Below are 25,519 nucleotides of genomic sequence, written 5' to 3' on the forward strand. Positions count from 1 at the left end.
GATTCTGAATACCAGGAGTCCGGTTACTAAACACTAACCTGGTACACCCCGAGGTCACGTGAGTCATCTCGGTCGCTGCCGACCACCTGGTTGGTAATATGGCTGGGCTTACACCCAAAATTCCTCATCTGAAATAAAAAAAAATAATACTGGTACATACAGAATTAAATTGATCACGGAGTAATTATGTTTGTCATTTATATTTTACAGTCTCGTCACATAAGACATTACGGTACTCTGCAACACTCACTAAGGGAGGGAATGAACTGGGATTGCTTACACTGTGTCTGTTATTGTAATAATGTTGGTAAAATTGCTTACTGTATGTTAGGTAAAAGGACACATGCACAACTAATGCAATATTTGTTTTATTGTGGTAACGTTTCGCTCTCCAGGAGTTTTGTCAAGCTGTTACGGCTTGGCAAAGCTCCTAGAGAGCGAAACGTTGTCACTGTAAAAAAAATGTCACATTAATTGCTCATATGTTCTTTTACCTAACGAGTTTAAGGTTACAGTGAATTAAACTGAGACAGCGTGAGCGTGAGTCTGAGCTCAGTATGACAATCAGAGAGTCCTAAACACAGGTTTGCAGTCCTTATGAAGAATTCCAGATCCTCTGTCCCGTTGTGCCTCGGTCTGTCAGACTTCACCTTTCGCCTCCACCTCTGTCTTGACCAGTCATAATTCTCCCACCTACCTACGTCACGATGACCATGTCAGAACTGTGGGTACATGTGTGGGATGTCTCTGACATGCCACATGACTGAATGCTCAACGACAGGCAGGCGCGTCTGACAATACCAAGATTTAAATAGTTTAAGGTTCGTTTGTGAGTCGGTGGATTATTAATTAAGCACAGGGTGACGTTTTAAATTTTAAAACAAGGGTGAGAATTATCTTCCACATCATCTGGGTTTAGGTGGATGTGTGATTGGGTACTGAGCTAAATGGTACTCAATTTGTCGTCTACTGAGGTCGATTTATAAATCCTGGCCCCACCTACTAACTCTTACCGACCGTTTTCACCGACCGTCAATACTCTTGGGGGTCATACCTAACCGCGAAGCAGTGTACGGGTGTGGGTTGACTGTGGGCGTGTGAAAGAGTATTGGGGTGGGGTTGGGCTGCTATGTTTTTTTTACACGAAGGTAGTGGCGGCAACTCAAAGAATCCCCAAAACTTAGTCAAATTTCCTGGGGGGTGGGGATAGGGGGTGGTAGCCAGTTTGTTTACAGCGAGTGGGAGCCGCTGGGGTGTTGACGGACCATACCTACCAGCTGGAAACTTCAAGCACGTGTAAATGTTTAAGCACCATGGTGCAGAGAGATTCCCTCGTCATGTAGCTCCTCCTGAGGGACTGCCTTCAAGGATCAATTCAACTCTAATATTTTAGTAGTGGCACTATATGTATTAGCTCCCTGGTAATGGCACTGTACTCATTGCACTGTGTGTAATAGCGCTATACATATAATAACATACTAATATCACTGTAGGTATTGCTTTCTGGTAATAGATCTGTTGTAAGTAGCATTATACTCGTATGTCATGACATTCTTATAACAGCACTATAGTAACAGCATTATAGTAATAGCAGTATATGTAATGGCACTAATTGGCTAGTTGAGCGGGCTGAAGTTTGAGAGGGGAGTTATGGAGAGCCTCTCTCTGTATATCTAGCCGTAATAGCCAAAGGAAAGCAGAACGAGCCTAGGCCAAGTCCAGGCTCCTTGAGTAGAAAAACTCTGGAAACTCATCAAAGTTATACATGTTTACTCCTGCAGCTCGGCACATATAGCTGGGAAGCAGATGGTAGTGATTTATGCAGTTCTACCCTTCTGGTGTGTGTGTGTGTGTGTGTGTGTGTGTGTGTGTGTGTGTGTGTGTGTGTGTGTGTGTGTGTGTGTGTGTGTGTGTAGTGTTTGTCAGCCTCAACACTCCACATCTGGAGGACCTCAGCTGTGGTGTACCTTATAAGCTGAATGTTCCCACATTCCAGTTCTCATTCTCTCCTGGCAGATTGCCTGAGATTCTTGGCGTTGGGAACCCCGGTTACGTATGACTCTTGAAATTATTTTTGTTGTTACAGGGATCATCTTGGGAGTTGTGTGATGTGGGTGGTGTCTCAGAGCTGGTGGTGTTATATATGGTAGAGAGGTTGGTGTGGCCCTGGTGTATATATTGTATATCGCTTTCATGATTAGTAGTCGTTTCTTAATTGGAAGGTAAAACCAGGAACACTTGTGAGTGGTCAGCAACACCTATGAATGACCAGTAACACTTGTGAGTGATCAGCAACACCTGTGAGTGACCAGTAACACTTATGAGTGATCAGCAACACCTGTGAGTGACCAGTAACACGTGTGAGTGATCAGCAACACCTGTGAGTGACCAGTAACACTTGTGAGTGATCAGCAACACCTGTGAGTGGCCAGCAACACCTGTGAGTGACCAGTAACACCTGTGAGTGGCCAGCAACACCTGTGAGTGGCCCTTATGGCCTGACTGAGTGTGGGTTCTCTTCCCAACAGAGATTTTTATCTGTGCATATTTTATAACTTAAAGAGAAGTGTTGGTGTTGGCGCACCTCCAGTACCACCACCTCTAACCTCCATCACCACCACCATCCTCCATCACCACCTCTAACCTCCACCACAACTTCCAACACCGCCTCCTTCAGCCTCCACCACGACCTCTAACACCACCACCTCCAGCCACTACGACCTTCAATCTCCACGACCTGTATCCTCCACCACGAACTCCAGAACCACGATCTCCAACACCATGCCCTACAACACCACCACGACCTCCGACGATCCATGAAGCTCCAACAACCACCTCCAATAACAATCACCTCCAATAACCACCATCAACTACCACCTCCAACAACAATCACCTCCAACAACCACCATCAACTACCACCCCCAACAACAATCACCTCCAACAATCAACACCTCCGACAACCACCAACAACAGCCACCTCCAACAACCACCACCAACAACAATCACCACCTCCAACAACTATCACCGTCAACAACCACCATCTCCACCAACAACTACCACTACCTCCAACAACTATCACCACCAACAACAACAGCAACCACCTCCAACAACCACCACCACCACCACCAGCAGTCACCACCTCCAACAACCATCACCACCAACAACCACTAACAACAAGCACCACCAACAACAGCAACCACCTCCAACAACCACCACCTCCAACAACCACCACCTCCAACAATCACCACTTCCCACAACCACCACCTCAAATAACCACCACCACCACCTCCAACAACCCTCACCACCAACAACAACCACCACCACCAACAACAACAATCACCACTTCCAACAACCACCTCCAGCAACAACTACCTCCAACAACCACCACCTCCAACAACCACCACCTCCAACAATCACCACTTCCCACAACCACCACCTCCAATAACCACCACCACCACCTCCAACAACCCTCACCACCAACAACAACCACCTCCAGCAACAACTACCTCCAACAACCACCACCACCATCAACTACCACCTCCAGTACCTTGATCAGACCCGTCAGGAAGCCTTTACTTTTCATATCGCCATACCTGTTCTTTTGCCTGTGGCCGGTTTCCTGGTTTCTGCTACACCTCTCCCGGTCATCCAGACTGTTGGTGCCAGCAGCCTGCGAGCGCTTGTAACACGTATGAAACATGACACCGAAGTCCTTGATGCTGGTGAAGGGCTCTTGACTCCGAGGAAATGAAGCTGCGCCTCTCTCTCTCTCTCTCTCTCTCTCTCTCTCTCTCTCTCTCTCTCTCTCTCTCTCTCTCTCTCTCTCTCTCTCTCTCTCTCTCCTCGGGCCAAACCTTATTACCTTCCTCAGCCCCTACAGGTTTCGCGCTTCCCGTCAGCCACTCCTTCATTTCCTCTCATTCCTTCTCATTTCTCTTCAATTTTCATCGTCTTTCCCTTTCACAGTAATAATAATAATAATAGTAATAGTCCTAATAATAATAATAGTGTTAATAATAATAATAATAATAATAATAATAATAATAATAATAATAATAATAGTGTTAATAATAATAATAATAATAATAATAATAATAATAATAACAAAAAAAGGCACAATACCGTGACTGGAACGATACACAAATAACCCGCGGCGTCTGGGTGTCTTTGTTGTGGACGTTTCGCCATGCAGTGGCTGGCTGGATGGCGAGACGTCTACGATAGAGATGCCCAGGTGTTGCGCATGTGTCTTAATTTCATCTTGTCGGTATTATATACCATTCTTGTACTACTACTACTACCACCACCACCACTACCTCTTCCTGCCTATATATAGCCGTCCTGCTCCACTTCTGGTTAGTGTGACTTTGTAAATGGTCCAAGTCGGACCGAAACGTCGTCGTAAGCTTCTCTCTTTTATGTGCGGGTTATTTGTGTAATAATAATAATAGTGTTAATAATAATAATAATAGTGCTAATAATAATAATAATAATAATAATAATAATAATAGTGTTAATAATAATAATAATAATAATAATAATAATAATAATAATAAACTCAAACAAATAAAAATTTAGAAAAAAATTCCTGGAGTTAGACTTGATGAGATGCAAATGTCTCTCTAGAATTACCTGTTGTTGCCTGTTAATGTTGTTCCTGTTGGTGATGTTCCTGCTAGTTCTCTCCCTGTTGATGTTGTACGTGTTGGTGATGTTCCTGTTAATGCTCTCCCTGTGGATGCTGTACCTATTTTTGCTTTCCCTGTTGGTGATGTTCCTGTTAATGCTCTCCCTGTGGATGCTGTACCTATTTTTGCTTTCCCTGTTGGTGATGTTCCTGTTAATGCTCTCCCTGTTGATGCTGTACCTATTTTTGCTTTCCCTGTTGGTGATGTTCCTCTTATTGCAATCTGTTGACTTTCCTGTTGGTAATGTCCTTGGTGTTTTCGCAGCGACAGAGAGAGAGAGAGAGAGAGAGAGAGAGAGAGAGAGAGAGAGAGAGAGAGAGAGGGAGAGAGAGAGAGAGACAGAGAGAGACAGAGAGACTAAACAACACTCTACCTACATTTTCCAGAATTTCAAGAGACGAGGTTAGCACAGTATAGAAGGGGGCTTTCACCCCCCTCTCCCCTTTCTTACTCCTTTTCCCTTCCATCCCCTTTTTTTGGGGGGCCACACTGCCCGCATGAACAATTGGTTGAGAAGAATTGCCGAGCTGAATTGAAAAACGTGAGTGGACGTTGAATGTCCTATGGCCGGGCTCCGGGAATAGCAAGACTCTGGAAACTCTTCAAAGGTATATCAGAGGTAAGGTAAGGTGGAAGTAGCGTTTGGACTTGTGTAAGTGAACCATGACGGTGCTCACCAACAACCTGACTGATCAAAACTTGGTAGAGATAAGCTGACGGACGGTCGAGTCTTCGCTACTGCTAGTGCTACATGACCCACACGGACGGAGGATCAAGCCTCCACCACCGAACTACCGAGTGACTCGCACGGATATAGTGCTTTCTGAAACATAATACAAACATTCCATTATATATATATATATATATATATATATATATATATATATATATATATATATATATATATATATATATATATATAGATATAAATCTAGTATCTAGTGTGACTAGAATACCGAAGCAGGGCTTTGGTGCGTTCCCATGCGGGTTTAGCTTGTTCTAGAATTTAATATATAGTTTCCACGCAGGTAATACTGTTGTTATTATTGGAAGAGCGGGCACTAAACCCGCATGGCGTAAGTATTAGAGTTGACGAAATAGTTGCGAAAGTATTGAAGGGGATTTTTGCAACTTTTTACGAGGTCACTGTCATGTTGACGAGTTGAGCTGCATTGCTGTTGCAAGGTGCTGTTCTGGGTGCTACAAGGTGCTGTGTTGGGTGCTGCAAGATGCTGTGCTGGGTGCTGCAAGGTGCTGTGCTGGGTAGTGCATGATGCTATGCAGGTTTCTGCAAGATGCTGTGCAGGATTCAGTGCAGGGTACTGTGCAGGTTGAAACAAGATGGTGTGCAGGATGCTGCAGGATGCTGTGCAGGTTGAAACAAGATGGTGTGCAGGATGCTGCGTTGGCCTCTGTGAATATTAGTATTCTCCAGGGATTTCCAGATAATAAGGTCTTATATATCTTGGTAATACCACAAGCAGAGATGAAAATCTACGGCTCTTTACGCCAAGTTTCGCAGCATAAGTACTCGCTTATATGTAGTTGCAGGTTGATTCACAGCTCCTGGCCTCTCAAGTTAGAGAAATGTGTTAAAGAGAAAGAGAGCAGTGGCGAGAACTAGAACCGGTTCTCTTAGGACTGGATTTATAAGTTTTTAGCAGTCAGCACAGCGTATTGTATTGCCTAAACAAATCAGTTGAAGATGAAATTCTCGCAACCTGTGTTCTTAAAGGAACATTCAGAATTACTGATTATTCTTTGCTTAGAATAATCTTGTAATTCGTTCCACTTGTTAATGTTCACGGTTCTTGTACTAGTACTGCCTCTTCTTAGCTGGTTCCACTTGTCGACTTCACTCTGGAGACTTACTTGTTAATATCTTGATTATTCATGTGCATGACTTCACCTAGTGTATACGAGGGGACGAGACAGTACTTCTTACCTTGCATTTTAGTCTTCTTTGCTCGAAATTTATTGAGTTAAGTAAGTTTATTTAGGTACAGGTGCACATAAGTACAATTATCATGAATGGTAACATATGTAAATTACCTAGGATAGCCTCCAAAAAAAGGTCAGACACGTGGCTTATTTCCCGTGGGGTTTGTTTTGTCCTCACGGATCTTGTTATATCTGTTCTTGAAGTTGTGTAAAGGTTTTGTCTCCACCATCTGCTCGCCTAGTTCAAGCCATTTCTCTACCTGCCAAGAGTTTAAAATTACTTTGTTACATTCCCCTGGGCTAGTCTGGCTTGTGTTTTTCACCGGTGCTTCCCTGCCTCTGAGACCCAACTTTTAAACATGGTGTTCCTTCTACCCTGTCAAGTGCTCGTTTGTACAGTGATGAGATCGGCTCTGCTGGAAGGAAATCTTTGTAGCTCCTGTAGGCAAATGCATCTTTAATGGAATGCTTAATGATATCTACATTGTCCTACTGAAGTCTTCCAGTTCAGGCTGGCATATTTTAAGACCATGAATGTATCCTATCCTATATGATGGAATATGATAGCCACTGTGTGACTATCATATAGGATAGTGTAACAGCATATTGTTGATGTATCTAAGTTTGCTAAATAGGGAAAATGAATTACTGAGCTCAGCACCAGTAAGCCAGTGATCACTTTTGCCGTGGCCAGCGATAGAGTCATCGGCTACTTTATCTTCAGGTGTGTCCTGGCTCAGACACGGGTCATCTCAAGGTACGCGCCCGTGGCGGGTGTGTCCTGGCGTATACACGGAACATCTCGTGGAACACACCCGTGACAGGTGTGTGTCATGAGATGACCCACACATGACGAACTAACCCAACAAGAACGGACCGAGGGCTCTTTTTCTGAGGGCGCGGGGGCCGGTGGTAGCGTCTGGCCCCTTTAACTCCAGCGTTGGGTCCGGGACCTGCCTACAGGATGCAGTCGCCTGATAAAAGATGAAACTTCAAAATTCAAATGTCGCCGCCCTGCCTCTCTTCCTGCCTCGAGGTGCACTCTGACGCCATTATAGCATCTGGATGCTCCATTACTGGCCTGGAATCGGTTCCGTGGAACTGGAACTCCTGCTGATGCCTCCCAGAGCTGCAGTCTCTTACTTGATGTGATATTACCAGTATTGGGAAGCATTACATTATCTTAGGTTATCTTAAAACGTACACTTTGCTAGTTTTTTTCCCCCACTGCCAAATTTTGACTTGGAACCTTGACCTCGTTCCTGCTCTGCACACCCTTGACCTTTGACCTTGTGCTTGAACCATGACCTTGTTCTTGTTCTGCAACCTTGTTTATTACCCTTGACCTTGTGTTTGACACATGACCTTAACCTTGTTTGACCCGTGACTTTGACCTCGTACTTGAACCATGACCTTGACCTCGTACTTGAACATTGACCTTGTACTTGAACCTTGACCTTGACCTTGTACTTGAACCTTGACCTTGTACTTGAACCTTGACCTTGTACTTGAATCTTGACTTTGTACTTGAACCTAGACCTTGTACTTGAACCTTGACCTTGTACTTGAACCTTGACCTTGTACTTGAATGCTGACCTTGTACTTGAACCTTGACCTTGTACTTGAACCTTGACCTTGTACTTGAATGCTGACCTTGTACTTGAATCTTGACCTTGTACTTGAACCTTGACCTTGTACTTGAACCTTGACCTTGTACTTGAACCTTGACCTAGTACTTGAATGCTGACCTTGTACTTGAACCTTGACCTTGTACTTGAACCTTGACCTTGTACTTGAACCTTGACCTTGTACTTGAACCTTGACCTTGTACTTGAATGCTGACCTTGTACTTGAACCTTGACCTTGTACTTGAACCTTGACCTTGTACTTGAACTTTGACCTTGTACTTGAACCTTGACCTTGTACTTGAACCTTGACCTTGTACTTGAACTTTGACCTTGTACTTGAATGCTGACCTTGTACTTGAATCTTGACCTTGTACTTGAACCTTGACCTTGTACTTGAATCTTGACCTTGTACTTGAACCTTGACCTTGTACTTGAACCTTGACCTTGTACTTGAATGCTGACCTTGTACTTGAATCTTGACCTTGTACTTGAACCTTGACCTTGTACTTGAACCTTGACCTTGTACTTGAACCTTGACCTTGTACTTGAATGCTGACCTTGTACTTGAACCTTGACCTTGTACTTGAACCTTGACCTTGTACTTGAATGCTGACCTTGTACTTGAACCTTGACCTTGTACTTGAATCTTGACCTTGTACTTGAACCTTGACCTTGTACTTGAACCTTGACCTTGTACTTGAATGTTGACCTTGTACTTGAATGCTGACCTTGTACTTGAACCTTGACCTTGTACTTGAACCTTGACCTTGTACTTGAATGCCTTGAACCGTGACCTTGTACTTGAACCTTGACCTCGGACTTGAACCTTGACCTTGTACTTGAACCGTGACCTTGTACTTGAACCTTGACCTTGTACTTGAACCTTGACCTTGTACTTGAACCTTGACCTTGTACTTGAATCTTGACCTTGTACTTGAACCTTGACCTTGTACTTGACCTTGTACTTGAATGTTGACCTTGTACTTGAACCTTGACCTTGTACTTGAACCTTGACCTTGTACTTGAACCTTGACCTTGTACTTGAACCTTGACCTTGTACTTGAACCTTGACCTTGTACTTGAATGCTGACCTTGTACTTGAACCTTGACCTTGTACTTGAACCGTGACCTTGTACTTGAACCTTGACCTTGTACTTGAACCTTGACCTTGTACTTGAACCGTGACCTTGTACTTGAACCTTGACCTTGTACTTGAACCTTGACCTTGTACTTGAACCTTGACCTTGTACTTGAACCTTGACCTTGTACTTGAACCTTGACCGTGTCCTTGAAACTTGACCTTGTACTTGAAGAACCGTGACCTTGTACTTGAACCTTGACCTTGTACTTGAACCTTGACCTTGTACTTGAACCTTGACCTTGTACTTGAACCTTGACCTTGTACTTGAACCTTGACCTTGTACTTGAACCTTGACCTTGTACTTGAACCTTGACCTTGTACTTGAACCTTGACCTTGTACTTGAACCGTGACCTTGTACTTGAACCTTGACCTTGTACTTGAACCTTGACCTTGTACTTGAACCTTGACCTTGTACTTGAACCTTGACCTTGTACTTGAACCTTGACCTTGTACTTGAACCGTGAACTTGACCTATGATCATATTTATCTTTTACCTAAAACTTCACGAAATAAAACGAAAATTTGAAGCACTTTAGAATATGGTATCCACTACCTGCCTGGAGAGTGTTGTCAGGGCTGATGTCCCGCACCAACCAGGCTGTTGGTGCTAGCCTCACGAACTCAAACGTGAGCATCACAGCACGGCTGATCAGTAATTTACTTGAGAAACTTTTCCAGTTCTCTCTCGAAGACATCCAGGGGTCTGTTGATAATACTCCTTTTGTATGAATTGAGGGCACTAAAAAGTCTTGGTCCCTTCACACTTGTTGAGTTTTCCACTTAATGTACTCATTGCATCCCTGCTTTTTATTGGGAGTAATTTGCACCGTCTGTCAGGCCTCTATGTGTGTGTAGACTTGAAAACCAATCCTAGGATTGGTTTTCAAATCTAGAAGTACAGTTAGAATGCCTTGAAGTGTTTTCAGTAATTCAGGTACCTGACTGAATCTGTGCGAGCAGTGAAGGTTCTCTGCACATTCTCCAGGTCTGCAATTTCTCCTCTCTTGAACGGAGCTGCGAGAATAGAGCAGTACTCCAGCCTAGAGAGAATAAGTGACAAAACATAAAGGGACCCAACATTTTGAACAACCTTCATATATAAGGGGGTTGATCTTGATACCATGAGCATTATTACATTTATATGAAGATCTGAACCAGTGGGGGTCATTAAACGCAAGGTGAAGGCTTGATCCTTCGTCCACTAAATGCGGGACAGACTCACTGTTCTGGTAGCAATTAAGAGCTATCTCGTCAGCACAATATATACACGGAAATCACACTCCACATTATATTATCGGTAGCATACAATACTGACAAGTTGATGAGTATCTTGATAGCCGAAACGTATCGTCTGCACAGCAGGCTTCTTCAGTCTAATACAGGTGAATGCATTCAGTTCAGCCTTATCATATTCCAAATTCCAGAATGCTGCCTATACTCGAGGCTGGTCTTGAATCTGGGTGCCAAACTCAGCCCGGCATTCCATACTCCGGTCACCAGAGCCAAGACTTGACACTAATATGAGTATCTCAGAAACTTGGCCCCTTCCCCACCCCCCTCTGAGTTAACGATGATTGATTGAGGATGTTGTGGGATGTACGAGTGTGTCTCCATCACCCACACTACCGCTACCTGCTCTTCTTGTTCTACTGTTGCAGCGTCATCTGCATCAGCAGGAGACGCTGGAAGCGAGAAGGGGATAGCCTCCGCCACTGCTGCCTGCTGTTTTCCTGCTGTTCCAGCGTTATTTGCAGCAGCAGCAGGTGTTGGAAGTAAGTGCTTGATAGCTCTCCTCACCGCTACCTGCTACTGTAGCGTCATCTACAGCAGCAGGAGACGTTGGAAGTGCTGGATAGCTTCCCCCACCGGTACCTGCTGTTCCTGCTGTAGCAGCTCCTGTTAAGTACGCACTTGTGCCTTATTTACACCTGTCTAATAATTTTTTTAACCAAACAAGATCCGTTTTATTCACTATTTATAAGAGAATAAAAGTGCAGAAGTCGTACGCCGAAATTAAATTAAATAAATTTACTCCTTTACTTGAGATAGATAGATAGAGAGAGAGAGAGAGAGAGAGAAAGAGAGAGAGAGAGAGAGAGAGTCGGAAGGCAGACTAATGCTCTTATGATGTAACAGTTTCGCTCTGGCTCTCTTGGAGAAAATTTGACTTTAATTTAAACTTATATTCTGAGTTTAAATTTCTGCATTTAGATTATGTGTTCCGAGAGACTATGTGCTTCCCTCTTCAGGTGTGCGTTCTGATAGGCTAAATACTTTCCCTTCTCAGGTGTGCGCATTCAGGTGTGTGTTTTCATAGGCTAAATGCTTTCCCTTCTCAGGTGTGCACATTCAGGTGTGTTGATAGGTTAAATGTTCACCACGTTCAGTTGAACGTGTCTTCACTTAGTAATAATCAACTAGTTCTCAGAAGTTGATGCCTTTGTTTCTTTTACGCTGATACCTGCCCTCCAGGACTCGAACATACCTTCCCTTGAAACTGCTCTCCTCTTCATCTCTCTTCGCTATTCCCTATGCCTCTGCATCTTTCCCTTCTCTCTCTTAGCCTCCACACCTCCCCCATTCTCTTGCTTACGTGCCTCACCTAGGCTTTCTCTTCACCACACCTCCACGCTTTTCTGCTCACCTGCACACCTCCCTGCTCTCCCCATCAGCTTAATGAAGGCACAGCTTAGTATCTGCTTCAGCTTGATGAAAGAGATCCAGTATTGTAATTACTATACCCTCGTCCAGGGTAATTGCCCTACCATGGCTGATTTACCAGGTCAATGGCGTAATTAAGGATGTTGTTATTTTTATCACTGATTGCAGAGATTTGGGGAAAAGCGGAGGGAGGTAGAGAGAGAGAGAGAGAGGAAGAGAGGATATGCACAAAAAAATTTTTACGCCTATTAGTGATGTTTTAATGTCATGTAGAATCCTGAAGAGTTGGCAACCATTGTTGGAGTGTTAAGGTCACCTCAAGATTATCCTTCCTTTGTGCGAGATGTAATATCCATCTCAAGAGGAACTTTGCTTTGTGTGTGATGTTTTATTCAACGCAAGATGGAACTTGCCTTTCTGTATGGGATGTTATATCCAACTCAAGAAGAACCTTGCTTCTTCATTGGGGTGGTGTATCTGGAATTCTAAATACTTTTTCTCGTACGCTAAATCTTATTTAGGAACCACCTCCACAGTTGACTTGCTACTCACAGGAGGTTCCTTCACCGATGACGACAAAGAAATGAGCTGTAGCATGAAAGAACACTGTGAATCAGTGTTCGTTAATGCACTAAACAACAGGAGAGTTGATCTAGAATCTGTCTAGAAACCCTCTAGATTCTAGATAGTTCTTCATTATCTCTACCCACCTTCCAAACTGGGGACGCCAAGCCCATGATGACACTTCAGATCGCTTGTTCTCTGTAGGCTGGAATACTGCTGTACACTAACGGCCCCCTTCACGGCTGGCGACATTGCAGACCTGGAGAGCGTACAAAGAATTTTCACGGCACACATAAGTACGATAAGGCACCTGAATTACTGGGAACGGTTGAAGGTCCTTGATCTGTATTCCCTGGAACGCAGGCGAGAGAGCTACATGATAATATACACTTGAAAAGGTCCTGGAGGGATTGGTACCAAACCTGCACGTGAAAATCACTCCCTATGAAAGCAAAAGACTCGGCAGGAGATGCAACATTCCCTCGATGAAAAGCAGGGGTGCCACGAGTACACTGAGAGACAACACAATAAATGTTAGGGGCCCAAGATTGTTCAGCTGCCTCCCAGTATACATGAGGGGGATTACTAATAGACCCCTGGCTGTCTTCAAGAAGGCACTGGACAGGCACCTAAAGTCAGTACCTGACCAACCGGGCTGTGGTTCGCACGTCAGTTTACGTGTGGCCGGCAATAACAGCCTGGTTGATCAGACCCTGATCCACCACGAGACCTGGTCTCAGACCGAGCCGCGGGGGCGTTGACCCCCGAAACCCTCTCCAGGTAAACTCCACAAATCATATATCCGACATTAACACAAATCTCTCAGAATTCGAACCAAAAAAAATAAAAACCATACCTACACCTCGGCCCGATTCCTAGAACTCTTTAAAAAGAGCTCTCAATATTCTTTGAAGAAAGAGCTTACAGGAATCAGTGGAGCACTGGCAAGAAGGTTACGGACCAGGAGAGCACCGACACCATTAAACACCTTTGAGAGTGTGATGAGAAGCCAAATTGTTAATTTTATGGAAAAAGAATTACATACACAACCCAAGCCAACGTGAACTTGGAGCGTGAAGATCATGCTTGGCACTCGCTGCTGTTAACGCGCGCTTAGGCACTCCTCTCTTGGCACTCACTGCTATTACGCACGTTAGCCACTCCTCTCTTGCCTTCAAATTTCTGTTTATCTTGACTCCCAGGTTTTTATGATATTATTCCTCTCCTTAAGTGCTAGACTTCATTAACGTCAACTGCCAGGCTTTATTAACCTTGAATGCCAGGCTTTATTTACGTCTTAGAGTGCCAGGCTTTATTTACCTCCTTGAGTACCAGGCTTTATTTACGTCTTTCAGTGCCAGGCTTTATATTTACCTCCTTGAGTGCCAGGCTTTATTTGCTTAACTTTACGAGGGCCAGATTCCCTGTCCTGAGTCTATCAGGAGCAGGACTCCCAAGTCTATCTTTTTTTTTTGAATTTCGTTTTCTTGAAAGAAGATGAAAGGAGGAGGAAGATAAGAACCTTGTGAGGACCAGTGACTCTCAGCACACAAGGTGATGCTGACTTTTATGGTGATGCTGACTTTTGTTATGGTGATGCTGGCTTTTGTTGTGGTGATGGTGAATTTTTATGGTGATGAATTTTATGGTGGTGGTGGGGACTTGTTATGGTGATGCTGACTCTTGTGGTGGTGATGGCGACTTTTGCTATGGTGAATTTTTTATGTTTTTGGTGACTTTTGTTACGGAGGATCAAGGCCTGATCAAGCAGGCTGTTACTGCTGGCCGCGCGCAGTTCAACGTACTGGGCAGAGCAGAGTTCGTCTCCCCAGAAAGCCTCTTTTTTTTTTTTTACCTTCCCTGCCTAGTCTAGATTAATGTCTTCATATTTTCAGATCAGCTTTATGCAGTTTATCTCGCTAAACTTTTGTGGGTTTAGGTGAAGAGTCGCATTAGAAAGACTTCACGCAAGTTTTGGTTCCCTGGTTCACTTGTTAGTGTTCTGGTTCACTGGTTAGTGTTCTGGTTCACTTGTTAGTGTTCTGGTTCACTGGTTAGTGTTCTGGTTCACTGGTTAGTGTTCTGGTTCACTTGTTAGTGTTCTGGTTCACTGGTTAGTGTTCTGGTTCACTTGTTGGTGTTCTGGTTCACTGGTTAGTGTTCTGGTTCACTGGTTAGTGTTCTGGTTCACTGGTTAGTGTTCTGGTTCACTGGTTAGTGTTCTGGTTCACTTGTTAGTGTTCTGGTTCACTGGTTAGTGTTCTGGTTCACTGGTTAGTGTTCTGGTTCACTGGTTAGTGTTCTGGTTCACTGGTTATAGGAAGGAAGTCAAGTGTAAAAAATATGAGGGGGTTGGCTTGAAATATCGAAGAATTTTTGCAGCACTGGATGAAGCTTTGGTAAACACTAGCGTTGTCAGCTCTTACCAGCGGAGGTGCTGGATGTTGAGGACGAAAGAGAGAGAGAGAGAGAGAGAGAGAGAGAGAGAGAGAGATCTTTGGTAATGAGAGGTAGTTACGATCCAATTCCTTAAATGAAGATCCCATCACCAGCTTCCGGCTACTCCCTCCCTCACACTGAAGAGACGCACTTGTCAAGGTCACTCTTGAAGACCGCGAGAATCTCTCGGTAAATCTCTCTTACATTTCTACGGACGTTATTTGATGAATAAGACTCGTGTGCGACTCTTGGGTAGCTTTATTACCAAAACATTTCTCCCGTATTCGACTGTAGAAGCCTTCTGTGCAGGCAAGTCGTTTCGGCAGTAAAGATTACCTGAGTGTTGCACATGTGTCGTATTCATTATATAAGGGCTTAACTTTTCATAAGAGCTATGCTTCATTTGTTCCGCTATATTTCCTACTCTTGCAAAGAACAGTGTGCAGATTTTGAATTAACCCGTATATAGATGAGTATAGGTAGGTATGTATCTCGTCTACTTTCAGTGATTTTTAAAGGACTCTATAAAGAGTTTAAAAATGATGTTGAACAAGTTAGTGTTGCCAGGAATTATTCTCTGCACATTATATATATATATATATATATATATATATATATATATATATATATATATATATATATATATATATATATATATATATATATATTATATATATATATGCAACCACTCTGAAAGAATAGATTAATTCCAAGCTTTTAATATTAAAGTTGTTATCAAAAATCTTGATACAGTAAAAAAACTTTTGATAAAGAATTCCCCCCAAAATGCTGATGGATGTGTCTATAAGATTCCTTGTAAAATTTGCGATAAAGTTTATTACGGTCAAACTGGTAAAAATCTCGAACTAAGATTAAAACAACATAAATATAGCATTAGAACTGGACAAGATTCCAATGCTCTATTTATTCATGTAAGAGATTTTAACCATCCAATTGATTTTCAAAAAGTTGAGAAAGTAGTATCAAGCAAGTCCATGGTCGACAGGAATATAATTGAATCTTGTTTCATAAAAAGCAGTTTTGACAATAATATGAATATTTCCTTTGGTTTATATAAATTAGATCCATTTATAATTAATAGAATTTGGGAAGAATTTAATAATACACTGGACAAATAATAATTTTTAAAAATTTTCTTGGGTAGAATAGTTTGTTGGTGGGTTGTGCAAAGGACCTGTCCAGTTGGGCCGGCGCGCGTCAGGTGTTTAACCGTTGTGGGATCTGATAGTGAGGTGCTGGCCAGACCCCTTATATAGCTTCCTTGGATGCTTTACTTTCATAGTTCCTTGATAATGTGAGTAGTCACGAAAGCGCTTGGAATTAATCTATTCTTTCAGAGTGGTTGTTTTGCATATTCTAAAATCACCTGTTTACTGTGATCTTATTGCATATATATATATATATATATATATATATATATATATATATATATATATATATATATATATATATATATATATATATATATATATATATATATCAGTAACAACGCTGCGACTAGCCAAGGACTTGAACCCATCCTGCTTTGGTCCGCCTCATGTTGAGCGAAAACACATGACGCTCTAACCCACAGGACCATGCAATCCTACAAGAATGATGCACCCAGCCAAGCTATGTGTTTTACCGTAATCCGAGGATATACGGTAATGTGGGTGCCTCTGAGCTAATTTCATTCTACTCCCTGTTTGGTGTACAAGCCCAACGAGCATGAGGCGGGAAAAAAGCAGCATGGGTTTGAGTCCTTGGCTAGTCGCAGTGTTGTTATTGATCAATACCACTGGTTCGTGGTTACAATAATATAAAATACTGCTCGTTGGGCTAATACATTAAAGGGAGTAAAATGAAATTAGCCAGAGGCACCCACACCACCGTATGTCCTCGGATGACGGTAAAACACCTAGCTTGGCTGAGTGCGCTATTCTTGTAGTTTTGCGTGGTCCTGTGGGTTAGAACGTCATGTGTTTTCGCTCACCATGAGGCGGGCCAAAGCAGCATAGGTTCGAGTCCTTGGCTAGTCGCAGTGTTGTTATTGATTAATACCACTCGTTCGTGGTTGGTTACAATAATATATATATATATATATATATATATATATATATATATATATATATATATATATATATATATATATATATATATTCCGTGAGCACACTCTGGGCTGTTAGAAGCAGTCTTGGAGATCTAATATGCAGAGAAGCGCTCAGTAATCGGTTTCCAATATGTCAGTAAACTCGGAGAAGCAGATGTGAGAGGCTGACTGAAACACGGCAGAGAAAATTTAGTATAAACAATGCCAAAGAAAACGTAATTTTAGAAATACGATAGAAAACGCTGTGTAAACATTGCGATAGAAAACAATGTTAGCAGTGTGAGAGAAAATGTAATGTTAGCGATACAGCAGAAAATGGAGTTAGCAAAGTAATAGAAAACGTAATGTTAGTAATGTTATAGAAAAGGTAATGTTAGCAGTATGATAGAAAACGTAATGTTAGTGATACAGGAGAAAACGCAATGTTAGTAATGGAACAGAAAGCGAAATATAAACAAGAGAAAACGTAATGTTGATTTACCTTTGATGAGTTTCGAGAGTCTCTCTGCTCCAGGAGCCCGGCCGTGGGCCAGGCTCGTCTGGTGCTTGCCTGGTCGACCAGGCTGTTGCTACTGGAGGCCCGCTGCCCTACATACCCATCACAGCCTGGCTGATCCGGCACTTAGTGAAGATACTCGTCCAGTCTCCTCTTGAAGGCTTCTGCAGTTGTAATAGCCATGTTTCTGTTATCTTCTGGTAAGATTTTGAAAATTCTGGGACCACGATTGTTGACACAGTGTTCCCTTATTGTGCCCACCGCGCCCCTGCTCCTCACTGGGTTTATTTTGCATTTCCTCCCATATCTCTCACTCCAGTATGTTGTTATGACAATGTACAGATTTGGGACCAGGCCCTCGTGTACTTTCTAGGCATATATTATCATGTATCTCTCTTTCCTCCGCTCTAGTGAGTACATGTTCAAGACTTTAAGGCGTTTCCAGTAATTTAAGTGCTTTACTGGTTCTATGTGAGCCGTAAACGATCTCTGTATTTGTTCCAACTCTGATATTTCCCCTGCTTTGAACGGGGCCGTCAGTACTGAGCAGTATTCCCTTGTATTGAAGGTTCTCAATACCCACCCCGTCATCCTCCTGGCTGTCGTGATCTTTGTCTTATTATGTTCTTTGAAAGAAAGGTCATCTGACATAATTCCCAAATATTTCACGTGTTCCTTTCGCTCTGTTTTGTATTCAGTGTTCCTTTTGAGTTTTTCATTCTTTCCATACCTAAGCAGCTGGAACTTATCACCACTGAACGTCATGTTGTTCTCCACTGCCCACTGGAAAACACTGCTTATATCTTCCTGTAATTTTTCAGTGTCTTCTACCGTAGTGACTGTCATGCTTATTTTAGTGTCATTTGCAAATGATGATACAAAACTGTGATGGGTGTTTTTATCTATGTCTGCTATAATGATGAGAAACAGCAAAGGTGCCAGGACGATGCCTTGGTGAGCTGAGCTTTTTACCTCGCTGATTCTGGACCTTAGTACTTGTTGTGCCTGTAGCCCTCATTTTGTACGCTATCACTCCATGATTGCATTTGTCAAACACCTTTGCAGAATCTATGCAAATCACATCTGCTTTTTGGTCGTCTTCCAACGCTTCCGTAATTTTGTCATAATGGTTCAGCAGCTATGACAGGCATGATCGTTCTGCTCTAAAGCCATGCTGATTTGGGTTATGCCGGTTGTGCTGCCGTCTCATCACTCTTTCAAAGATTTTTATAATGTGAGAAGTTAGGGCTGCTAGTCTGTAGTTTTTAGCAAGTGCTCTACTACCTCCCTTATGCAAAGGACCTATGTCTGCACTTGTTTAAGGTCTCTGGTACTTCTCCCTAGATCTAGGCTCTTTCTCCAGAGAATACTGAGGGTTCGTGCTAGTGGTACTTTTCACTTCCTTATAAATGGAGCATTCCATGATTCTGGTGCAGGTGCCGAGTGAGTGGGCATGTTGAGATAATAGAAAACGTAATGTAAACAGTAAAACAGAAAATCAAATGTTAACGAAGAAAATTGGTAAATGGTTACCCTGTGTCGATTACTTTAAACCATCATATTCTTCAGCTTCACCATCATCATCATCATCATCATCATCATCATCGTTGTCGTCGTGTCAAAATAGTGTTTCATTTGCATAATACAAGCCGGGAAAATATGAAAAGCCATTAGGCAAAATAGGATTATAGGTGTACACGGTAACACCTGACCTTTCGCAATGCCTGTCACACTCTCTAGTTTCCTGAGAAACTAATATCTCCCTCGCTAAGAGCACGCCAGTGTGTTCTCTCATAGAGAAATTGTTCAGTATCTCTCGACAGTCATCACAGGTTGTCCAGCATCTGTTTTCTCTCTTCATGGATGTGTAGTGATTCTAGGAAAGGATTCTTGATGCAGATATAATAATAATAATAATAATAATAATAATAATAATAATAATAATAATAATAATAATAATGCAACGAGAGTATTCCCACAACTAAGAAAAATGAACTGCGAAGGAAAACGAAAGAAACTTAACCTGAGATTCTGGAGAAGACATTCGGGACAGACATAATTACGACGTAGGTATTTGTACGAGGATCTGACAGGGTTGACAGAAACTTGCTGTTCGGGATTAGGAGACGTGGAATAAGGAAGTGATGGTGAAACTTATTTCTCAGACGAGACACAGGGACTTCAGGAAGTATTAATTTAGCCTCAGGGCAGTGGAGAAAATTAAACGAGCTAGACTAGGAAGTGATTTAAATAGAGTTTAAATGGAAGTGGTTTCAGGATGGGGGTCAACCCCTTCCCCTGCCCAGTCCCAGACCAGATTCCATGCACAGTTTTAAAACCAGGTACGTTTATGCCCGTGTAACCAGTATTCCGTCATAAACTGGGTCAAAAATTGTATCTCATCCCCCACACAACTCAGAAGATAGTGCACGACTATGTTAATGCACCATACATCTCGTCACCATAAACGTATGTTCTCAGTAGTAGTAGCCTTTTGTTCATTATCACCAGGCCTTTATATTTCGTCCATCCTAAATTTATGTAGCACATTTAATACATTCTTAAATGTTTTGGGTGTAGATTCTTCTTCTCAAACTTTATACGTTCCCGCATGTTATGGACCACTGAATCTATGTGCTCCTCTATATCATTAACCTGGACATCTGTATGTTCCCTCATATTAACCTGGACATTTGTATGTGCCCTCATATCATTAACCTGGACATTTATATGTTCCCTCATATCATTAACCTGGACATTTATATGTTCCCTCATATCATTAACCTGGACATTTATATGTTCCCTCATATTAACCTGGACATTTATATGTTCCCTCATATCATTAACCTGGACATTTATATGTTCCCTCATATCATTAACCTGGACATTTATATGTTCCCTCATATCATTAACCTGGACATTTATATGTTCCCTCATATCATTAACCTAGACATTTATATGTTCCCTCATATCATTAACCTGGACATTTATATGTTCCCTCATATCATTAACCTGGACATTTATATGTTCCCTCATATCATTAACCTGGACATTTATATGTTCCCTCATATCATTAACCTGGACATTTATTACACTGACCAAGATACAAAACTTGTGAACCTTTTAATTAGGTTATATCTTAATCAAGGCTTCGTCAAAGTTAGTTAATTATTTTCCACTTATAACCTTGTTTTAATATGTTCAAGACTGAACATATTGATCAGTAAAAGGGGCGAGTATACATACACAGACACACAAACAAGTGTAAAATTAGTGAGTATACTCACACAAGTGTAAATGTGCTTAGTACACAAAAACTTTTTTCGACCCGAAATGGGAGGCGGGCTGTATAATTAAAACTTATTATTAATAAATATTTTATGCTTAAAGGCCAGCACGTCATAAGCCGTGGGATATAATCAGTGTGTATAGCTGTATCAAGGGGTGTATACACCCAGAGAGGTGTATGTCTCTACAGTGTATATGCACTGAGAGTTCACCTTAATCCTGGTGGTAAACAGTTTTACATGCTGCCTTAATAACCCTCGTGTAGTCGTTACACTTTAAACCCTCCGCTAACGAGGTGTCTCTTTGTTTCAGATAATGGCGAGGTGAAGTTAGGCGACGGTGGACGGAGCCCACACTCCCGTACCCACACTCCTCGACGTGCGCCCCAACACGCATGAAGAAATCTCGGGGTATCAGTTCCACTATGAGTTACTTCAGCGACGCCCGACGCTACCCAGAGGACGAATTGCGCTCCCAACATTCGTACTTGCAACAACAGCAGCAGCAACAACAGCAGCAGCAGCCGCCGTACCCTCCTCGGTACAACTACCCTCCAGAATATCACAACTATCCCACTGCTACTAGGGACTATCCGATGCGCGGGGCCAACAGAGACTATCAGAGCACTAGAGACTTCCAAAGCAGATCCAGGGAATACCTCAATGGACCCGTGGACTATCCAACAGGTGGTGGGGACTATCAGAGCGGTCCATTGGGGTATCAGAACGGTCCCAGGGACTACCAGAACGGTCCCAGGGATTACCAGAACTGTCCCAGGGACTACCAGAACGGTCCTAGGGACTACCAGAGTGGTCCTAGGGACTACCATAGTTTAGGAAAGGACTATCAACACGACCCGCCCCCCTACCACAGTGGATTGGTAGATAGTAGCCAGAACAGCCCCAGAGGAGTGAACACCGGACCCAGAGACTACCAGAGTGGGGCTAGGGATTACCCTGACGGTGCTAGGGACTACGACGGTGCTAGAGACTACCCCGACGGTGCTAGAGACTATCAGGATGGTGCTAGAGACTACTCGACAGGGCCACGGGACTACCATCGGAGCGACCGGGAGTTCACTGGTCAGCAGCGGTACGGCACCAGTCCCCGACACCGCTACCGCAACGCCGAGGACTACCACTATGACTACCGGGGAGGCTACCGGCCTTCCGTGGACTCGGACCCCCGCGATGGCTACACCACAGACGGTAGCGGCTCCGGCTACCGGGAAGGGAGCGTACGGGGCTACGAGAACTACCGGTACCCGGAGAGCGAGGCTCTTCTCCCGAGAGACCGGCTCCAGTATCCCTTCTCTCACCAGGCCAACGGAACCACTTACACTAAAGGTAAGAACCTTCTCGTATGAGAACCTCTGACGTGAGAACCCACTGATGGGAGAACCCATTGATGTGAGAACGCTCTTAGTGATGGAAAGGCCGGGACGCTTACCCAGAAAAAAACACTTGTTCTGCAACGTGTTTTTTTCAGGAGCGTGTGTGTGTGTGTGTGTGCGTGCGCGCGCATGCTCGTGCTTAAGCTTGCTTAAATTATTTATGGTCGTTTCGAGCAGTAAATTTATTTTATTAGACTTAAAAAAAAATGCTTTGTTTACAAATTTTCGGAGTGGAAAACGTGAGTGTGCAGAACCTAAAGGATTTTTTTTTATTTGTACCATATTCAAAATTAGACTATAAGCGGCAAGGAAATAATTTTAATTTCCGTCCGTCGTGTGTTTCAATAAAGCGTTGTGTTACTCTGTTATTTTTGTTCAGCTGTAGAGAAAAACCTCGTTGCATTTTCACTTGAATTAAGAGTACAAATATTGACGTTGGAACTATATACGATATATATAAGTCAGACTGAATTCAAAATAATTGTCAGAGGATATTTATGTCGGAAGAGAAGAGGCGTGTGGAGGCATCAGTTTTTGCTTAGATTCGATTTCATGGACGGTAGGGGCTAGGAACAAGTCAAAAAGGGCAAGGGCCGGGACTAAATTCGGGGCCAGGGTCAGAGGTCATGATTGAGGTCAGGGGAGTAAGATTAATGTTAGAAGTGGGGCCAGGGAAGCCAGAGTTCATGGCCACGCCACGGGTCAGGACTGAGGTTAGAGAGGTCAGTACTAAGGTCAGGATTGGGGTCAAGGAAGTCGGTACTGAGGTCAGGGCTGGGGTCAGGAAGGTCAGGAGTGCGTTTAAAGCTGAGACATGGTGGGAGAAGCGGAGGCAGCAGTGAGCCGCTGGAGGTGTAAGCATTGTTTATTGATTACCACACACTCAGGTGGAGCTCCATCAGCCTCCCAGGTGGTAGGCTCCACTCCGTTGGTCAAGTTTACGCCTAAACTTTGTCTTGGTGCTCTACTAAGCTTCCCATAGGAACATAAGAATAGAGACACAATGCAGCAGGCCTACTCTCCCAATACTTTGCAAGTCCTCCTCATATCCAACCCTTATCACACAAACCTCTATTTTTCTCTGTTGAATTCATTTTTTTTAATTTTAATACTGGTTGTTTCCCACCATGGAAGGGTGGCCTGTAAAAGAGAAAACACATTAAACATCATTAGTGCCACAGCTCACACTCCAGTAGCATATTAAATCCTAGAAACCACTCTCCCTCAGTCATACCTGCTGCCATCCATCCCAGACACACACATGCTGTTAACCAACTTATAATGTATCTACCTTTCCCACATGACTGAACCATCTCAGCATTCACCCTTCCATTAATTCAGTCGCACCTTATACCACTACATTAGCCTCTAACTTTTTTTCATGTTTTTTTATTGTCTGCGTAATACTCAATCCAAATTCACCAAAAAACTAGCACTTATACTCTTTATGACGATGCTTTGGTTCGCAACCGAAACGTCGTCATAAGGTTCTTCTCGGTGTGGCCTTTTGGTGCATTGTTCCAGCCACAGTATTTTTTTTATTATTATTCTTTATTCACACTAGACACTGAGCTCGGACATAACACCTACACTGCCTCCAGCCTCCTACATGCTGCACACGCATATACAAAAGCGATGTCACTTATATTCACCTTTTTTGTATTCAGTGACATTCTGCTCCGTTTCCAGAGACTCCTCAGCACTCCTGCTACGTTGTTTCCCCTCACTTATTATGTGTTTTACTTCATCTTTCACAGACTTGTCTAATGACGCATTCCTTCCAGAGTATCTGAATACAAACACTTCCTCCATTCTTGCTCTCTGGCCTGTAATATTAAGTTCTTTAAACATCCACTTTGAGCACCTTCCTCTTTCCCGTGTTTACATTAAGCTTCACTTACACGTATTTTTAAGACTCTCCATCAACTTCTGCCACTACTTTTTTCAATCTCCCAAAAGCACTGCGTCAAATACAAACAGGCCCGGTGGCCTGGTGGCTAAAGCTCCCGCTTCACACACGGAGGGCCCGGGTTCGATTCCCGGCGGGTGGAAACATTCCGACACGTTTCCTTACACCTGTTGTCCTGTTCACCTAGCAGCAAATAGGTACCTGGGTGTTAGTCGACTGGTGTGGGTCGCATCCTGGGGGACAAGATTAAGGACCCCAATGGAAATAAGTTAGACAGTCCTCGATGACGCACTGACTTTCTTGGGTTATCCTGGGTGGCTAACCCTCCGGGGTTAAAAATCCGAACGAAATCTTATCTTATCTTATCTTAACTCTTCTCTCCCACACACCCTGACCTGAGCCTCAGTCTCCTTATAAAAACTAATAGTTTTCAACAGCTTACCACTTATATACATTTAAAACACTAGCCGCATCCCTTCCCTATCTACTCTATCGTATGCATTTTCCAAATCTTTAAATTTTATAAAGAGCTCTGTTTCCTTATATGGGTTCTGATCATAAATTTGGTTTAATGCAGTCTGGAGTTTACCTGGAGAGAGTTCCGGGGGTCAACGCCCCCGCGGCCCGGTCTGTGACCAGGCCTCCTGTCACTTAATGTCACTTAATGTGTATATATATATATATTCATAACACCAATGAAAAGACTGTATTATGTCCTTCAGTCAACCATGAAATATATCCATTTTCTTTTATTCTTGTATCAAAGAAAACGGTTGCATCATTAACTAAGGTAAATTTAGCATTCTTTGGAGTCTATCTGGAGTCGATTTCCCCCTCAAGGAAGGTTCCTTGATGTTGGTGAGGGGCTCTTGATTTAGGGAATTGGATCTGTGCTCCAGTTCCCCGAATTAAGCCTGAATGCCTTCCACATCCCCCCCCCAGGCGCTGTATAATCCTCCGGGTTTAGCGCTTCCCCCTTGATTATAATAATAATAATGGAGTCGATTTCAGGGGGTTCCGCCCCTTTGGCCCACTCTTAGATCAGGCCTCACTGTGGATAGCCAGATTAACCAGGCTGTTGATACTAGCAGTACGCAGCCTGCAACATATATACTACAGATCGATTCTTGGAGATAGCCAGGATTCTGTTTATATCTTGCCTTTCGTAGGAAGGAAGGGTGACTCGCGAAATCGTAATAATATGATTGTAAGCAACTCACCGAATGGAGGATATTGAAAAATCTTAGTCCTTGTATACTT

At 43.0% G+C, this 25,519-nt stretch overlaps 1 protein-coding gene across 2 annotated transcripts in view; it reads left to right on the forward strand.

The window, feature by feature from the left end:
• Positions 1–25,519, forward strand: part of Ent2 (Equilibrative nucleoside transporter 2) — a 949,180-nt gene that overhangs the window by 399,916 nt on the left and 523,745 nt on the right. For both annotated transcript variants that reach the window (XM_053794012.2, XM_053794013.2), the window contains exon 2: positions 21,270–22,303. In XM_053794012.2, the coding sequence (XP_053649987.2) occupies positions 21,352–22,303 (952 nt within the window). In that variant the 5' untranslated portion in view covers positions 21,270–21,351. The remainder of the gene's footprint in view (positions 1–21,269; positions 22,304–25,519) is intronic.

This window comes from Cherax quadricarinatus, chromosome 56, assembly GCF_038502225.1.
Source record: "Cherax quadricarinatus isolate ZL_2023a chromosome 56, ASM3850222v1, whole genome shotgun sequence".
Classification (NCBI taxonomy): Eukaryota; Metazoa; Arthropoda; class Malacostraca; order Decapoda; family Parastacidae; genus Cherax; species Cherax quadricarinatus.